This window comes from Ranitomeya variabilis, chromosome 2, assembly GCF_051348905.1.
Source record: "Ranitomeya variabilis isolate aRanVar5 chromosome 2, aRanVar5.hap1, whole genome shotgun sequence".
Lineage (NCBI taxonomy): Eukaryota > Metazoa > Chordata > Amphibia > Anura > Dendrobatidae > Ranitomeya > Ranitomeya variabilis.
In genome coordinates, this window is record NC_135233.1 from 583,326,600 (window position 1) to 583,343,337 (window position 16,738).

The 16,738-nt window shown below is 43.6% G+C and overlaps 1 protein-coding gene across 3 annotated transcripts in view; it reads left to right on the plus strand.

Moving 5' to 3' along the window:
- The window catches only part of LOC143807134 (uncharacterized), a 106,470-nt gene that overhangs the window by 56,766 nt on the left and 32,966 nt on the right, over nt 1–16,738 (plus strand). For all 3 annotated transcript variants that reach the window (XM_077288378.1, XM_077288375.1, XM_077288376.1), the window contains 2 exons: nt 2,846–3,022; nt 8,225–8,434. In XM_077288378.1, coding sequence (XP_077144493.1) covers nt 2,846–3,022; nt 8,225–8,434 — 387 coding nt within the window. The remainder of the gene's footprint in view (nt 1–2,845; nt 3,023–8,224; nt 8,435–16,738) is intronic.

A 16,738-nucleotide genomic window follows, 5' to 3' on the forward strand; every position in this document is an offset into this window, starting at 1 on the left:
CATCTAATACAAAATATATAGGATATGATCAGAACTACCTATAGTATTTAAATAAATTTTATATTCCTTTTTCTTGCTTATACAGCGCCATTTATATTCGGCAGCACTTTACAGACATTATCATCGCTGTCCCCATTGGGGCTCACAATCTAAATTCCCTATCAGTATGTCTTTGGAGTGTGGGAGGAAACCGGAGAATCCAGAGGAAACCAACGCAAACACGGGGAGAACATACCAACTCTTTGCAGATGTTGTCCTTGTTTAGATTTGAACCTGATGCTGCAAAGCAACGTTGCTAACCACTGAGCCACCTTGCTGCAAGTATACTGTGGTTGCAATAGAAGCGCTGATATGCAACCACTACACAACAGCACTTTGCAAACAATATGCATATGGATTCCACTATTGCTACATGTAGAAATGTGAAATACGTTACACCCATCTTGATCAAAGCGTATAAGCTCATCTGCCAACGAGTTGAGCTCTCTCATTCCATTATTCACTTGAAATTCCAAATCACTAAACCCAATAGGCTAAAGAGGTTATAGGGGGTCCTAACTAATTTTGCCATTTTTACCCTAAATCAATAAAGCTACATCCATTGGAAGCAACAAAAAAGAAAAAAGAAAAATAAGCAGCCATATAGTCCCATAAAACATAGACTTTATTAAACAACATTAAAACCACCAAATCAAATACAATGATGCAAACAGAGGAAAAACATGTGCTCCAATGGCCATAGATAACGGGCCGGATCACCAACAAGCCCCTGCTATAACATAGTATTAAGCCTCATTATGATAGATATCTATAGCTGCATAACGAATATTGGACAAGTGCCACAGCTTTAGCAAAAGTAATGTCAGCCATCAGGCATGGATACATACCTAATATGTGCAGGATGAATAGGTGACCGAGCCCGAACCCGTCACGTGTTTCGGAGAAAGCAGCTCCTTCATCAGGGGGCATCATGGAAGGTATAATGATGAATATTGGTGTACTGACACATTCTAGACAATGCAATGATTGTAATGATTCAGGCAATAGGTGGTGATTGGTCAGTATGATTTAGTTATTGGAAGTAGCCATGTTGGCTCTGAATTTTGTGGACACGAGTGATCACCTTACACTACAGAATGCATTGGGCTGAAGGATTTCGACATCTTCAATCCTTTTGTTCTCAGGGAAGATAAACTACAAGAAGTATTCTAGCAATTACTTTCTCCTCCTCTCCTTATTCGGAACACATTCGTTATTGACTGAGCCTGCAGGTGGTGGCGGGATCCTATAGTGTAAAAGGCACAAAAATGAAAGGCAGAAAAATATCCACTGCGCTCCCAGGAAACATGTTTCACACCTGCATGGTCCTTTATCAAGGCTTGACAAAGAACCATGAAGGTCTGAAACATGTTGCCTAGGAGCGCAACAGATATTGCCTTTTTTAATTTTTTTTTTTTTTTTTGTTGCCTTTTTTTGATACTACTGGATCAAGAAAGCCATTCTTTTAATAAGATGTGAGTGCCGGCTATAGTTTGGTCTTTTTAAAAAAAAAAAATTGTAGTAGTGAATGCAGCCTGTGCAAGTAGGACCAGCTGCTGGCCCGATCACTGCTGTCCCCAGGAATCTGCCCCGAGGCCGCAGAAAAGGTCTGTAGGTTCCCCAGCCTGTGCTGTTTGAACAGGTCATTACTAGTGATGAGCGAGTGTACTCGTTACTCGGGTTTCCCCGAGCATGCTAGGGTGGTCCCGAGTATTTTGGAGTTCTCAGAGATTGTTTTCATTGCTGCACCTGCATGATTTGCAGCTACTAGCCAGGCTGAATGCATGTGGGAATTCCCTAGCAAACAGGCAACCCCCACATGTATTCAGGCTGGCTAGCAGTCACAAATCATGCAGTTGAGGCGATTAAAACTAAATCTCCGAGCATGCCCAAAATACTCGGGACCACCCGAGCATGCTCGGAGAAACCCGAGTAACGAGTATACTCGCTCATCACTAGTCATTACCAATCCATACGGTAGGTGAAAACTTGCAGGTGATTTCACTGCTTGGACCACAACTGATCCCGAGAATTTTCCTCTGTAGCATCCCAACTACATTGAGAATGCAGACCACTGTTCTATTCATTAGCCATAGGACACTTGTACACAATGGAGCATGTGATTGTCTATCTCCTAGTTAATAAATGGTACTTGACTGTTCAACATTTTTGGGATTGGCATTGGTCCTATTAGTGGGACCTCCAGCAATTCATCACTTATCATATGAATAGGAGCTAAGGTATCTTGGTGCCTACCCTTTTAAAGGATTGGTTGTTAATAGTGATGGGCGAGTAGCACTGTTGCTCGGGTCTCCCCCGAGCATGCTTGGGTGGTCTCCGAGTATTTGTTAGTGCTTGAAGATTTAGTTTTTGTCAATGCAGCTGCATGATTTATGGCTACTAGACAGCTTGAATACATGTGGGGATTCCCTAGCAACCAGGCAACCACCACATGTACTCAGCCTGTCTAGCAGCTGTAAATTATGCAGCTGCGTCAACAAAAACTAAATCTCTGAGCACTAACAAATACTCAGACCACCCAAGCATGCTCGGGAAAACCCGAGCAACGAGTATATTCGCTCATCACTAGTTGGTAAGCATTACCATAAAGATGTAATTTGCTGGGAGTCTAACCACTGGTACCCTACTGGAGTCATCGATTTGGGACAAGCTAACCTATATGGTTTTTTTTGCATCCGAAAAAGCCAAAGGAATGGTGCACCACGCGGTTTCCAGAATGTAACCTTTCCAGAACAATCTTGTATAACTGGATTCTTAATAGTATATTTGCCTATTTTTCTTTTAGTTTACAGAAGAGTACATACGAAAAATATCCCAAGGGGAGTGGCCCAAGATCATTATAGTTGCTGATGGATCTTGTGGAGAATCAAGTTCACTTTTGGGTGTCAACTCTGACTACGTTGTGGAATCGTGTAATGCATATGGAGCCAATGCTGCATTTGAAAGGCCAGACCAGAGGCAGGTAATGCATTGTATGACGTGTATTCTATCAGAAATGGAGCAAATATGGTAGACGTGGGATAAGACCGTAATCTTATACCTTTATCAAAAACCAGGGGCAAATTCTTACATATGTTGTCTACCTAGTTCCCAGGATTTGTCCTGCTTTGTACTAGAGTTTAGCAAAATGATTGGCAGGATTTTGGTCCAGTTGGAACTACGTGGTGGCCCAGACCAGGCGAGTGCAAACTTCCACTGCCAGGACTCGAATACCATCATCCTAGGCATCTCTTGTGATTACTAAGCCACTGTGAGGTCATCATGCCTTGCCATTATATGGGCTTACTCCTCACAAAAACTGACCAAGATTCTGGTATTAGATTCCTGGTCGAGGAAGTTCGCCCTGCTCAGGCCTAGCTGCCATGTAGTTCCGATGTGCATGGAAGACCAGTGTCCTACATGTCACTTTGCTCAACTCTACGCTACGAATATCATCGTTGTAATTTATCTATATATATTTGTTGCCTTCTACAATTATTGCATATGAATAGTAAGTTTTACAATATATATATATATATATATATATTTTTTTTTTTTTCTTTTTTTAAATTTGGCTATTTGGTATATATTGTATGTTTGAGTTCTTGTGCTATTAAGACAATTAGGCCAGGGTCACACTTGCGAGAAACTAGCGCATCAATACCCAGCGCTGCCGCCATCACTTGTGACTGGAGTGTGCGGCTGCATGTATTTCTAGGCAGCAGCACGCTCAAGTTCCGAGTGCTGACGGCAGTGCCCGGTATTGATGCACAAGTTTCTCGCATCACACTCGCAAGTGTGACCCCGGCCTGAGTAGTATTGAAGGTTGTAACTTTATGACCAGACCATAACTACAAGAAGTACAACCCAAGCCATTTTTTTATTCATTTTTTATTTTTTTGTGCATAGAGAAATTTTAGTTTTAATGTGCAAATGAGGTGTTAAGTGCTCTAGGTGTGGCTGAACACTTCCTGAGCTGGTTTCTTCCCTTTAGCTTGATTGATGGACACTAGTGATGAACGAACATGCTCGGATAAGGGGTTATCGGAACATGTTCGTGTGCTAACAGTGTCAGCCTGCAAGTGTTGCGACTGCCTAACAGCCGCGAGACATGCAGCCGCACGGACTCAAACATATTTTTCGAATAAACTCATTTAGCAACCGAGCATGGTCGAATAACGCCTTATCCCAGCACGTTTGCTCATCATCTGTGTGATGTCAGGCAAGGAAATCAGGCAGTGAGTTATCAATTAAGCTAAAGAGGCTGGTGCTGGGTGGAGAAACTTTCTCAGGAGGCAGAGCTTGGTGAAGTGCTCCTCCACGCCCAATGCACCTAAGATCTAATTTGCTTATGCATCATAATTACTCAGCTGTTCAGGTACATTTAGGTTTAAAGGTGTTGCTAGCATTACATTTCAAAGACCTGCATGTCCATATTTCTGTGTTTGTTTTTTCTTTTGTTTTTTTTGTTCCTTTTTGATGGTGAGATGAAAGAGTGGCCCTTACTAACAGATTCTAACTAGACTTCTATGATGATCACAAACTATTACAAAGCCCTTTGGCCTGAAAACTGTAATGAAAATGAAGTGCTTTTATGCTAAAAGTCCATGAAATTAAGATTAAAAAAAATATATATAATAATAATTTTTGCTGCATACAATGCATGCCATCATGAGTTATTTTTTATGAAGCATGTTGAAAAAAATATATAAAAGTATAGATTAAACAAATATAGCATATATAAATATATTTTCTCATATCATCCCTTTATGGTGATGTATGACTCTACCGGATGCCAGAGTGGATAAATGTACAATATGTTCTAGTTGTGGAATGACTATCCCGTAAAAGTCATTTATGAGGCGAGCCAGCGACCTTTTCTGTATGATTGTTTGAAGAATACCCTGGTGTGGTCTCCTTTTTTGTTCATACATCCACTTATGGCGAATAGCAGGGAGTCGGAGCTCTCATAACAAATCGTAAATTGCATCTGATTGTAAAAGTATAAACCCATCGTACCCTCTATTAATATCGCTGAAGACACGACGAGGTTATGGAGTAGTGTTTGGTAATATGTCACCTTAATATTTGGATGTTGAAGCAGCACAAGGGGATATGGATGGTAAGAACATCTTCATGGATGTGAGGACCTAATGTATAGCTCTGATCTTGTATGCACCATATATTTGTCAGGTAGAGGCACCAACACAATCTGTAACCAATTCCCCAAATTACAACAGGACATAATTTGTAGCCTATGGCCCCCCTTAGGAGCAACTTTTACCTCGGCATCCTTTTTCATTGTGCCATCAGAGTTCTAATATTTGTCTTCTCGTACAGTCCTAATTGACCTTTTTGGCCTCTCTTGGCTCCAAGGTCTTGATGTTTCTACAAGATTTTGGAGATGTTCGTGGGCATTTTTGCCCTGTCATTCAGAATAATTGCATTTCAGAGGTCATGCACTGATGTCCAGGCTCACAATCTCCCGCCCAATTCGTCCCACAAGTGTTGGATGGGGTTGAAATCCGGTCTATTTGTGGCTGGTCTTGTTCTTTAACAGCAAATTTTCCCAACCATGTCTTTAAGGACCTTATGCAAAGGGAACAGAAAAAGGCCTTCAAACTGGCCCAAGAAAGCTGGAAGCTACAATTATCCAAAAATGCCAAAGCCTAATGGAACTAAGGGGCCGAGGCCAACACTTGAAAATCCTCCCCATAGTAATATCTTTCCTCCACCAAACACTAAAGCAGGCACAATGCCGTCAAGCAGTTAACATTCTTCTGGCATTCACCAAACCCAGACTCCTCCATCAGATGTCAGATGGAGAAGTGTGATTGTCACTGCACAAAACAATTCTCCATAAAAAGAACTGACTTGTTACACCAATGGCTCCCATTATATAGATGCTTTCGAACAAGCCATTCTTCTTTTGTAAAAGCAGATGGTATGATGAGGGGCTGGAGGAACTTGAATTAACAATAATTTTGTCCACATAATGTTCTTGTTAGAAGTTTCGCTTCTAGTGGGACACCACGGTCTGCCATTGTACAGTAGCCATCCACCAACCACATTGCAATTCTAGAAAAAAATGGTTACAGTATTTGATCACAGACGATCTTCTCTCTGGCCTTTTTTTGGTACAAACATCTTGTAGACATATAGCTGAGACATCCATGTTCCAAGATGAAAAGTTGCTTCATACACCAATATACCTTAGCTACCATGATATCCATTTGTTTATACAAGTCTGTGTGCAGAGACTATACCTATCCGGTGTGTGCGACCAAGAAAGAGGTCAACCGTGGTAAACAGCCATTAAATTAATGATATCCTGCCTTCATGTAGAAGGACCTCTTATACAAACAAGGCTTTCTTTTTTCCCTTTTTTTTTTTTATTTCCTTAAAGCTTTTATCTAAATGAGATCACAGAGCAATTGGAATAAATACTGTATAATCTTTACATGAGAAGGGAACCTACGTCAGATGCATGCTCTCTGCTCCTGCAATGGCGTCATCTAATGTTCTTCCTCTAGAAATTATAGTATTTCACTTTTTTTGTTGTTGTGTTTTTTTTTATAGCTGGGATATTGTTATTGCAGTATCCATCTGTTCTTTAAAGAATAGGCCGTCCTGTGTGTACATGAGGAATCTCGTAACATGACTTCTAGCCATCATATCAACTTCTAGCCATCATATCACTTATATTCTGCATTCAAGAGTTTCCCCATCTGCAAGTATCTCTAATCCAAAGACATACTGATAGGGAAATTAGATTGTGAGCCCCATCGGGGACAGCGATGATAATGTGTACAAACTGTAAAGCACTGCGTAATATGTTAGCGCTATATAAAAATAAAGATTATTATTATTATTATTATTATTAATTTGCAGTTTTCTCGGAGCTACTGGGTGGATACCTCCTCATGATGGTTCCTGCATTCAGCACGTGCGCACACATTCACGCGCTCACACGAGGGATCCCTACTATCCTGTTTCTATATGTAGCACATGTTTAGAAGAAGCAGCAGCATGGTGGACTGAGCAGTTCAATTTTTCTACCCAGTGACTGGGTGAGATGAAACGCGTACTAGAAATCAGAAGCACTACCTGTCAGTGCTTGTCCTTCTCCCTCTCCTTCTCTCCTCTCAGGGAGAGGCAACTGTAATCTGATACTTTAGTAAGTCATCTTGAGAGGCAGCTGTAATCTGATACTTTAGTAAATCATCTTGAGAGGCAGCTGTAATCTGATACTTTGGATATATCATTGGTCCCAAATGGTGGCAATATTTGTAGTCCTAATTTTGTACTAAGGATCCAAGCAGGAGAAGGGTACAGGTTGTTGATAAATCATTCCATAGGAATTAGACCTTAAAAGGCCTGTAACTCTCCCATGAAAGTTGATGTCGAGGTAGGAGGGGAGAGGAATAAGGATTGGGATGTCTCATTTCAGACTGACTGTCCTTTTGATTTTGGTGAGCTAGGTACAGTCAGAAGTTGGGCAGCGGCTCTCTCGTAAAGCACACTAGAGCACTCCTATGTACGAGAGAGTTGAGTGAGCTAGCTCCCGGGTGATCCATCGCCCAAACTATTAGGCCAACAGCTAAAATGGATGGGGGCTTCAGAATAATGTTTCTAATAGGCGGAACCCGTCACCTTGAAATTTTTATTTTTTCCATGAAATCTTAGATTATTCCCATCTTAGTAAGACATAGTAAATCTTAATGATATGCCATAGTTTAACCATTGCTAGGAGTTTGACCTCCTGGACACTACTGATCCTGGAGATGGAGGATTGAATGGCTGCCTCCGCTTAAGTTTTTCTTTTCCCAGCCAGCATCAGCACGGCAATTCGATTGAAAATGGAGCTGGCTGTAGTTCTCAGCACAGCCAGGTAGGAAGGAGTGGGAACGTCCTGGGCTTTACCGCAAAGAGGCCAAAGCATTTCGTTCTCTGTATCAGAGGTTAAACCATTGAGCATTAAGTGATGGCCTATCCATAGGTTAGGCTATCATCTACTATGATAGGAATATGCCTTTAACTCCGTAATGTGGATAGGGGTTACTTGGGAGTCAAAACATTTTTCAGAGATTCCGCAACTGAGAACAATGGCTGACGGAAAAGCTTTGTATCTGGTATTTTTTGTGAGTTTCTTAACTTTTTTTTTTTTTCTTCTTGTAACTCAAAGGTACCAACCCCTGAAATCCGAGCACACAATCTTTACTTCGATCTTTCGGCCTATGGGATTGATGTCTCTGGTGGTGGAAAAGACACATTAAGTAAACCCGGCTTCCATCTAAAAATCTACGGGACCTTTCGTAATCGATATATGGCTTTAGCATGTCCGGCCTCCGATACCAAAGTTGTCAGATTTCTGAGATACACTCCTAATTCTTCGGTAAGTACAATAGTAGATGTTAACCAATGTAATAAAAATAAATACTATATATATATATTTTTTTGTATACTTCTTGGGTGTGGGATTTTACAGGAAGGTTTGTACTGCATAGATATACATCAGGCAGCCAGTCTAACGCTATACATGTGGACATTTTAAATCCTATACACCGTTAGGCCTCATTCAGACCTTTATTTAATTATTTTTCATGAACCCATAGACTTTTTGTTGCATAGTTTGATCTGATATTCAGAGTAATATCGACCATGTCTCCGCAACTTTGTATGGTCCACTGTCCGCAAAAAATCATGGACACGTGAACAGCCATAGAGACTAACATAGGTATGGGTGGTATCCATGGAAAAAATAGATGGCACTGATGCATGAAAAACTGACACTTTAATGATCCTTTACTGGTATACACGGAATGCAAATGCTGGACTGCAATCTTTATGGTCTTTGGTGCAAGTGAGGTCCCAGTTCCTACAATCGTGAAAACAGAACCCAGCACACGTAATGGTGCTTCAACTATGCTATCTTTACAACAAACACAATTGTAATGTCTGGCCTCCTTGATGAACTTCTGCCCTTCTTTGACCTATGATACGTTTCGACACCAATTGGACTTTCATCAGATAATCTAATTGCAGCATCATAGTCCATTTCCTTACAACTCTCTATCTTTCAAACTTTGTCTTCTGATGAAGATCCAATTGTGGCTGAAACGTTACCGTCGCGTTTCTGGGACTTCTATAGATCCTACGTTGTCTCTTCTCCTGCACCGCAATGCTTTTACTTGCTTGTAAATAAAGTATAGATGCCTGGAACAGTGAGTGCTGCCTCCTTTCCTTTTTCTTGGACTTCTTTACATTAACCACTTGTTGTGGCATAATTTTGGGTGCCGAGTTCATATTCCATAAACATGTATATCGGAGTTTTTGTGGACGAAACTACATTCCCCTCTGGCTTAATACCATGGAGCCATAAGCGTTTTATGTTTAATGTGACAGCAAAGATAATTTTCCCTTGAAGCAAGTCTTCTGGTAAATGCCATAATTGCAGGTCCAGAACTGTTCCACAAAGGGGGACTTGTTTTTCTCCTACCATCATCCCGCTAGTAAGCTATTTTGTACTTAAACATTTCTACTCTGTGGTCAATGTGTTTTTGTTTTATTTTTCTTTGCAAAAGGGAAGTGTGTAAACAGGAAAATTAGTGTAATTACCACCATTAGGAGACCAGTAAACACAAAATGAAAAATCTTCTATTTTAGGACTTTCGTTCCTCCTGGTATTTCTGCAGTCTGCGCTCCAGTCGCTTGAATTATCATTTACCCTAATGAGATGGTGACGGTAGCCGTATAATCAGCGTGTGTTTATACATTCAGCAAACCCATTTAATCCAGACTAAAAATAAAATCCCATGTTTCAGATACTTTCAAGAAACTGTCGCCCACGGTGGATCCTTCTGCTATCGCGACTAAATTAGAAATAGACACTTGGAGTTGTTTTTATTTTTGGTCTATCATGAGGAATTCTACATTTTATTATCTAATTTTGTGTTGAAATTTTTTTTGGTGGATTGTCCTGTAAAACCAGTAAGCAAAAGGTTTGGCGTATATGTCTGCTCCTAAAAAGGATTTTTCTTATGTGACTGTGTTAACTACTCCCAATAGTGATAATTAGCGAGAGGGTTAGCTGCTCCCAATAGTGATCAGTAGCGTGAGGGTTATTTTATTTATTTTTACTCTAGGGCAGAGCTATTTTGCATTCTCTGCTATCTCCTCCCCCAAGGAACATTGCCAATAAGCCTTCACAAGTCAACTATTTGTATGGCTGAAAGAAGAATACTTGGGTATGTGCATTGACCATAAGTGGTTGGGGCTCCAGAAAGGCGAGTGATCTGTGCTATGCAGTTTCCATAGCTCTTGGTGACTTTTGTGGGCGTTAACAGCCTGATCTGCTTTCTTTCGGGAGTTCCACCACCTTCTAGCCAGTATGTACATGAATGGCTCAGAAGTCTTTTCGATACCCTGTAATTTTAGACTAAAATGTCTAAAAGTTATGAATAATCCATTAGGGTCAGTACAGATCAACTGTGGGTCTCCTTACCCTGATTCGACATCCTCCTAGGCATATGAGGCTGCTGAGTTTAGGTCATGAGACCTGTTCACGATGTGTGAGAAAACAGACAAACTCAAACTGTTAATTGCCTGTTCTATTTCTTAAAGGGGTTGTCCAGATTTGGCATGAGTCTACAGTCGCGTCTAGCCAGAATCTGTCCGGGAGAATGCATATCCCAACACAGGAGAATCCTGACAGCACAATGTGAGAATTCACAAGTCCGCAGTCCAAAACTGGACAACTCCTTTAAGGACATTAATCTATACCTATTACGGGTATGTGGTAAAATGTACTAATAGCTCCATATGGAGCGCCCCCAGAGGCAGGGCCGCAGGGTACTCGATACCGCCCCTCTCAGTCTCAGTCCAGGGGTTGTCACGGTGGCTAGACCAGGTCCGTGACCCTGCTAAGGGGCGTCCAATGAAAGATGTGATGGTGGTGCGTGGTGCAGGTCGCGATGAATAACGAGGACACAGGGTTGCAGTCTCTTTACCTCTTTACTGAAGGCTTCAGGATCCGCAATCCAGAGTACTGCTAACAGGGCTGGCTGAGACCGGCTGGTCCGAAGGCACATCCAGAGTTCCCTTTGCAGGTGGAAATCAGTGCCTACCTTTCTAGCGCCTGTGTTGTAGTACCTCCCTGCTGAGCACCACGGGATAGTCCTCACAACTGTTGTGTCTGTTTCTGATGTTCTTTCTCACAACTCGTATCTGTTCTGATGTTCTTCTCCGTCCCCCAGATGATATGGCTAGGACGCACCCGTATGACTGGTAGGCCTGGAGTTCTTCCGGGACCCTAGCGTCGCCCCTCTCCCACAATTGCCCCCTATGTCTGCTTAGGTGATTTAGGTGAGACAGCCAACCTATAATCAACTGCCCTGCCGCTGTTTGAAGTAATGCTTGGAGCCCAATACTTCCTCGGCGTTCCGGCCACCGGCTACGCGCCTCAGTAGGATGTTGCCACGATCTTAAGGTACGACTCCTACTGGCTTTATCTCCTTTTTGCTGCGATCTCGTTTCTCACTTCTCCACAATAAACATCGCTTCGTTTCCTTTCTTAGGATGCCGCCGCAACGGGTGCAGGCGCGGCTCCGTAACGCTCTGTTCTTTTCGCTAGACCACTGTCAGGATCCTACCCCTGACAGGGACCCCCCTGAATCTTTCCCTGCAACACCCTCTGCCACAGGATGTTGCCTGGATCCAACCCAGTCAGCTTCTGGCTAACTTCCTATCCAGCCCCCAGTTTTACCAGATTGTGAGGCGTGGCCTAATACATAGAACCCTTTGCTCCCCCTGGTGGCCAGAGTGTGAAGTGTAATGTGTGACTGTGATACCTGGTCAGGTGAACTCCTTTAGTGCCATCAGACGTACCATCACTCCCCTTAGTGGCGGAGTGTCAGTACTGCAACGACCAGGACTCTGGGGCGCTGCACATATACGATATTAATTTAGACAGTTTGAACATTGTCCAGATGCCTTTCCTCCATCTCCAGGAAGGATTGATGCTGAGCTGAGAATAGGAATTGACTTAACACAACTAATATTTTTTAATCCGATTTTTGTAAATGATTGAGAGAGAAATTTATTGTCTGCTCTGCTCCCAAATTATAGTTTTATAAAGTATGCAAATCTTACAAGACATCGGGTCATGCCCTAGAGATCGTAGTAACAATAATGACAGATGTGTAAGAAGGGCACAGGTACGTATTTGTGTACTCGCGTTGCATGTAAGCTGATAGACTTGGTGACCCCTAAAGAGTTAAAAACATTTACAACTTTTTGTGTTTTCTTTAATGAAGGAAGAGCAGCTCTGGAGCACATACTGCACCTTTTTAATGTGCAGACTTAACTGGCTAAACATGTGCTGGCTATTTTCTCTAACTCCTTTGCTTAGCCAAATGTTAAGGTCTTCTCTATGGAGAAAGATGCAGCTAGAAATTTTTAGTTATTGGAAAATGAAAGACTGGCGAATTAATTCAAAAGGTCCCCATGCATATTAGGCAAAAGTCGGCGAGACCCCTCCCCTATTTTGATGGGACCTGCCGACTAGCATGTAAGCGGGCCTGTAGACGCTCCACAACTGCAGGTGGGAGAGAAGAATCAGGCTGTTGGAATTTCAACTGCTGATCCGTTTTCTTTCCAGTGGAGATGAGCCACTGCCAGTGATGTTTGACAGCAGCTTCCTCTGCTATTCTGGTGGAAAATGCAGAGTGGGAGTCGGGGGAGAGAGCGGATGACGATCGAATATTTGGCCAGCTTAACTGCTTCATCCTAATCTTCTTTGCCATGAATGTGCAGGTTCCCTCAACCTGTAGATGGTCAGACTATCCCTTTGAAGGCAATTGGGCTTCACTGTGATATAAGTTTACAAAATCATAGTCTCAATGTTACACTAGATGATTGTTTAACGGCCTTCAGCTTGATCACGAGCCATGGCAACTTGATGGATCAATGACCTGTAGGAAGATTGATCTTGGGCAAGCCTTGATGGGTCCACCAGGGTCGTCTCTCCAGTTATCTTGATAGTATCAAGCCATCAGGTTGCTGGTCTTCCTCTTCACCTTGCTCCTTCTAATCTTCTGACCATGATGTCCTTCTCCAGTGATTGTTCTCTTTGTATGATGTGTCCAAAGTAGGCAAGTCTTAGCTTGGAGATCCGTGCTTTGTGACTTGCCTGGCTCGATTTAACAAAAAAAACTAAAAACTCACAAGGCAAGAACACTGGGGTCGCAGTAATAATTATCATTATGATTATTATACATTTTTATAGCGCCATTTATTCCATGGTGCTTTACATGTGAAAAGGCAAATATAGACAAATACATTACTGTAAACATGAGCAAAAAACAAAGCACTAACAGGTACAGAAGGCGGGAGGACCCTGCCCGCAAGTGCTCACAGTCTGCAGGGGATGGGTGAGGATACACTAGGAGAGGTTAAAGCTGGTTGTGCGGCGGTTCAGCAGGTTGAGGATCACTGCAGGCTGTAGGCTTGTTGGAAGAGGTGAGTTTTCAGGTTCTTTTTTAAGGTTTCTATGGTAGGCGAGAGTCTGATGTGTTGTGGTAGAGCGTTCCAGAGTATGGGGGAAGCACGGGAGAAGTCTTGGATGCGGTTGTGGGAAGGAGAGATGAGAGGAGTAGAGAAGGAGGTCTTGAGAGGATCGGAGGTTGCATGTAAGTAATAAGATTCACACCCATTCCTGATCACGTATTCTAGTCTGTGAGGAGACTGCCCATTCCCAGCTTGTTTGTGCATGGATTGTTTCTATTCTTTTGCGTTGTTTGCTGTATTCTTCTTGGCCACTGAAGTGTTTCATACTCAAATGCTTTTTCACAATGTGAATTCCTTATCTAAATCTGTTTAATGACCTTAAATGTTCCTGGGAGAGGATCGGCGTCTGTTTATTGCAACCGTCACAATAAATATATTGCTGTAGCTCTGTTTAGATATTGCTCTTGATTTGCGAGTGTGGTTTACGGACTCTAAACCAAATATTTCCCTCGCTCTCTCCTTGGAATAAAAAGCTATTATCTTGAAAAAATCAACTTATTGTCCAAAGGATCCACCATGAAATATCTCTTTATTCAAAGGCTACATGTGTAATGGGAAGTGGACAAGCACACAGCAAATGATCTTATCAAGCTTATCTGTAAAATACAAGAACAATCTGTGCCGTGAAGATAATCCCAATCAGGTGATTGGCCATGATCACAGGAAGAAGATCCAGCTGTACAAACATAAGTGGCCACTGCTGGATACATGTGGTATTACATGCTAACCAATCAAGTGGCTGGAAACTGGGAGCCTAAAATATCAGAGTAACTTACTATTTTGTATATGACTTGATTCTTGGTGAAAAATGCACCAATTGTAGCATAAATTTTGTCTATTTTTTTTCTTCTTAGAATGCACCTAAGGTGTCATTCAGACATCCTTTTTTTAGCGTATTATTCCTGTACAGAACATATACCCTGTTAGGGCTGGCGGAACGAACCGAGCAAATAGAGATATTATTTGGTGCGTTCACAGCCCGGGGTCCACCGTGCAGGAAAAGAACCTGCTGCTGGCAAACAGCGGCACTATATGGCGGTAGAAGCGATCTGTTGCTTCACAGAGTCGCTACAAAGAAAGAGCTGTGTCCTGTTAAACTCCACAGGAATACACAGTAACTGCTGAGCGGAAAGCAGCTTGTGGTCACGCAGTCAAGGAGGCAAACATACAATCTCCTCACCGAAGGAGCCGGTATTCTAGGTGGCTTATTTCAGCCGGGTCCCTGAATCCACACAAGCGTGACCACATTGGCGCAAAACACATAACTTGCATTGATACTAGCGCATGGCCGTGCGGCCATGCGAACCTTATATAGCCGAAGCAAGTACAAGACCTTCCTAGAAGGACCAATGAGAGGCTGCCACAGAGCCTGAGCACCTACAGGACCTTCCTGGAGAACCAATGGGCTTTGCTGCAGTATCCAAGCATGTGACCCTCGATCTCAAATGAGAGATCTTACCCTGGGCATGCTCAGAAGGAGAAAAGCAGGACTTAGTCCCAAAAGCGTCTGCTTGCCACTGCCCAGCACTGGCTTCAATGGCAGAAGCTGGAAAAGCAGCAGTAACCCTTTGCACAGAGTCAGACTGAGTGAGACGCTGGGACCGACGTCTCCGCTGAGCAGGCTCCACTGCGGCAGGAGAAGAATGGGAGACCCCAGCGGAGATGGCTCAAGATTCCCCCTGTGCAGAGGCGGGAACTCGACCCCCAACATCACCCCCCCCTGGACCCCGCCACGCTCGAAGGCCGCAATGAGCTGCGGAGCCCGAATGTGCTCCCAGGACCTGTCCTCAGGACCATAACCCTTCCAGTCCACCAAATTTTTTTGCCACGTTCCACCTTGCACCCCAAAATAGCGTTCACCTCATAATCGTCCGTAGACTAACGCGATGTCCCGGCAGATGACTCGGAAAACCGAGACATGTATACGGGTTTCAAGAGGGACACATGAAAAGGTGTCGGTGATACCCAGGCGTGGTGGAAGAGCTAAACGGTAGACCACAGGGTTAACCTGTTCGAGGACCTTGAAAGGGCCCAAGTAGCGAGGTGCAAACTTAGTGGACTCAACTCGCAGCCTGATGTTACGGGGGAGAGCCACACTAAATCGCCAGGAGCAAATGTCGGAGCAGGGCGCCGATGTGCATCGGCGGAGGACCTCATTCTCTCCTTGGAGGCCCGAATGGCATCCTGAGTGCGGTCCCAAATATCCCGTGCCTCCACAGCCCAGTCTGCCACCCTGGAGTCAGCGGAAGACACTGGCATAGGCACAGGTACCCGTGGATGCTGACCATAGTTAAGGAGGAATGGGATTTGTCCAGTGGAGTCGGCTACGGCGTTGTTCAGTGCAAACTCCGCCCACGGTAGCAGGGAAGCCCAGTCATCCTGCCTGGCTGAGACAAAATGTCGCAGATATGTGACCAAGGTCTGATTGGCCCTCTCTACCAACCCATTTGTCTCGGGATGATATGTGGAAGAGAGATTTAACTCAATGCTGAGAAGATGACAAAGCTCTCTCCAGAACCGAGATGCAAACTGGGGACAATTTTGTCCGGCATACCGTGTAGGCGGAAGATGTGTTTTATGAACAATGCTGCCAAGGCCCGTGCAGAAGGTAGCCGTGGAAGCGCCACCAAATGCACCATTTAAAAAAAATGATCGGTGATAACCCAAATGATGGTACAGCCACGAGACTTGGGCAAACCCACCACAGTCCATCCCGACCATCTCCCAGGGCCTGTCTGCCACTGGCAAGGGATAGAGTAACCCAGCTGGCCGTTGTCGAGGAGACTTATTTCTGGCGCAGGAGACACACGCCCGAATATAATCTCCGACGTCACGGACCATATGTGGCCACCAGTACGTCCTCGCCAGCAGTTCAGATGTCCTCTTTGTCCCAAAGTGTCCACCCACTCTGGACGAATGAGCCCAAGAGAGAACCTCCGGCCGCAAATTAATGGGTACAAAAGTCTTGCCCGGAGGCACAGACTCTAGCAAAACCGGAGCTACGGTTCTCAAGCCCTCAGAAGGGACAATAAGCCAAGGCTCCCCTTCCTCCTCCTCAGATGACACAACGGAGCGAGAGAGGGCGTCAGCACGAATGTTCTTCTCCCCAGTGAGATAATGGAGGGTGAAGTGG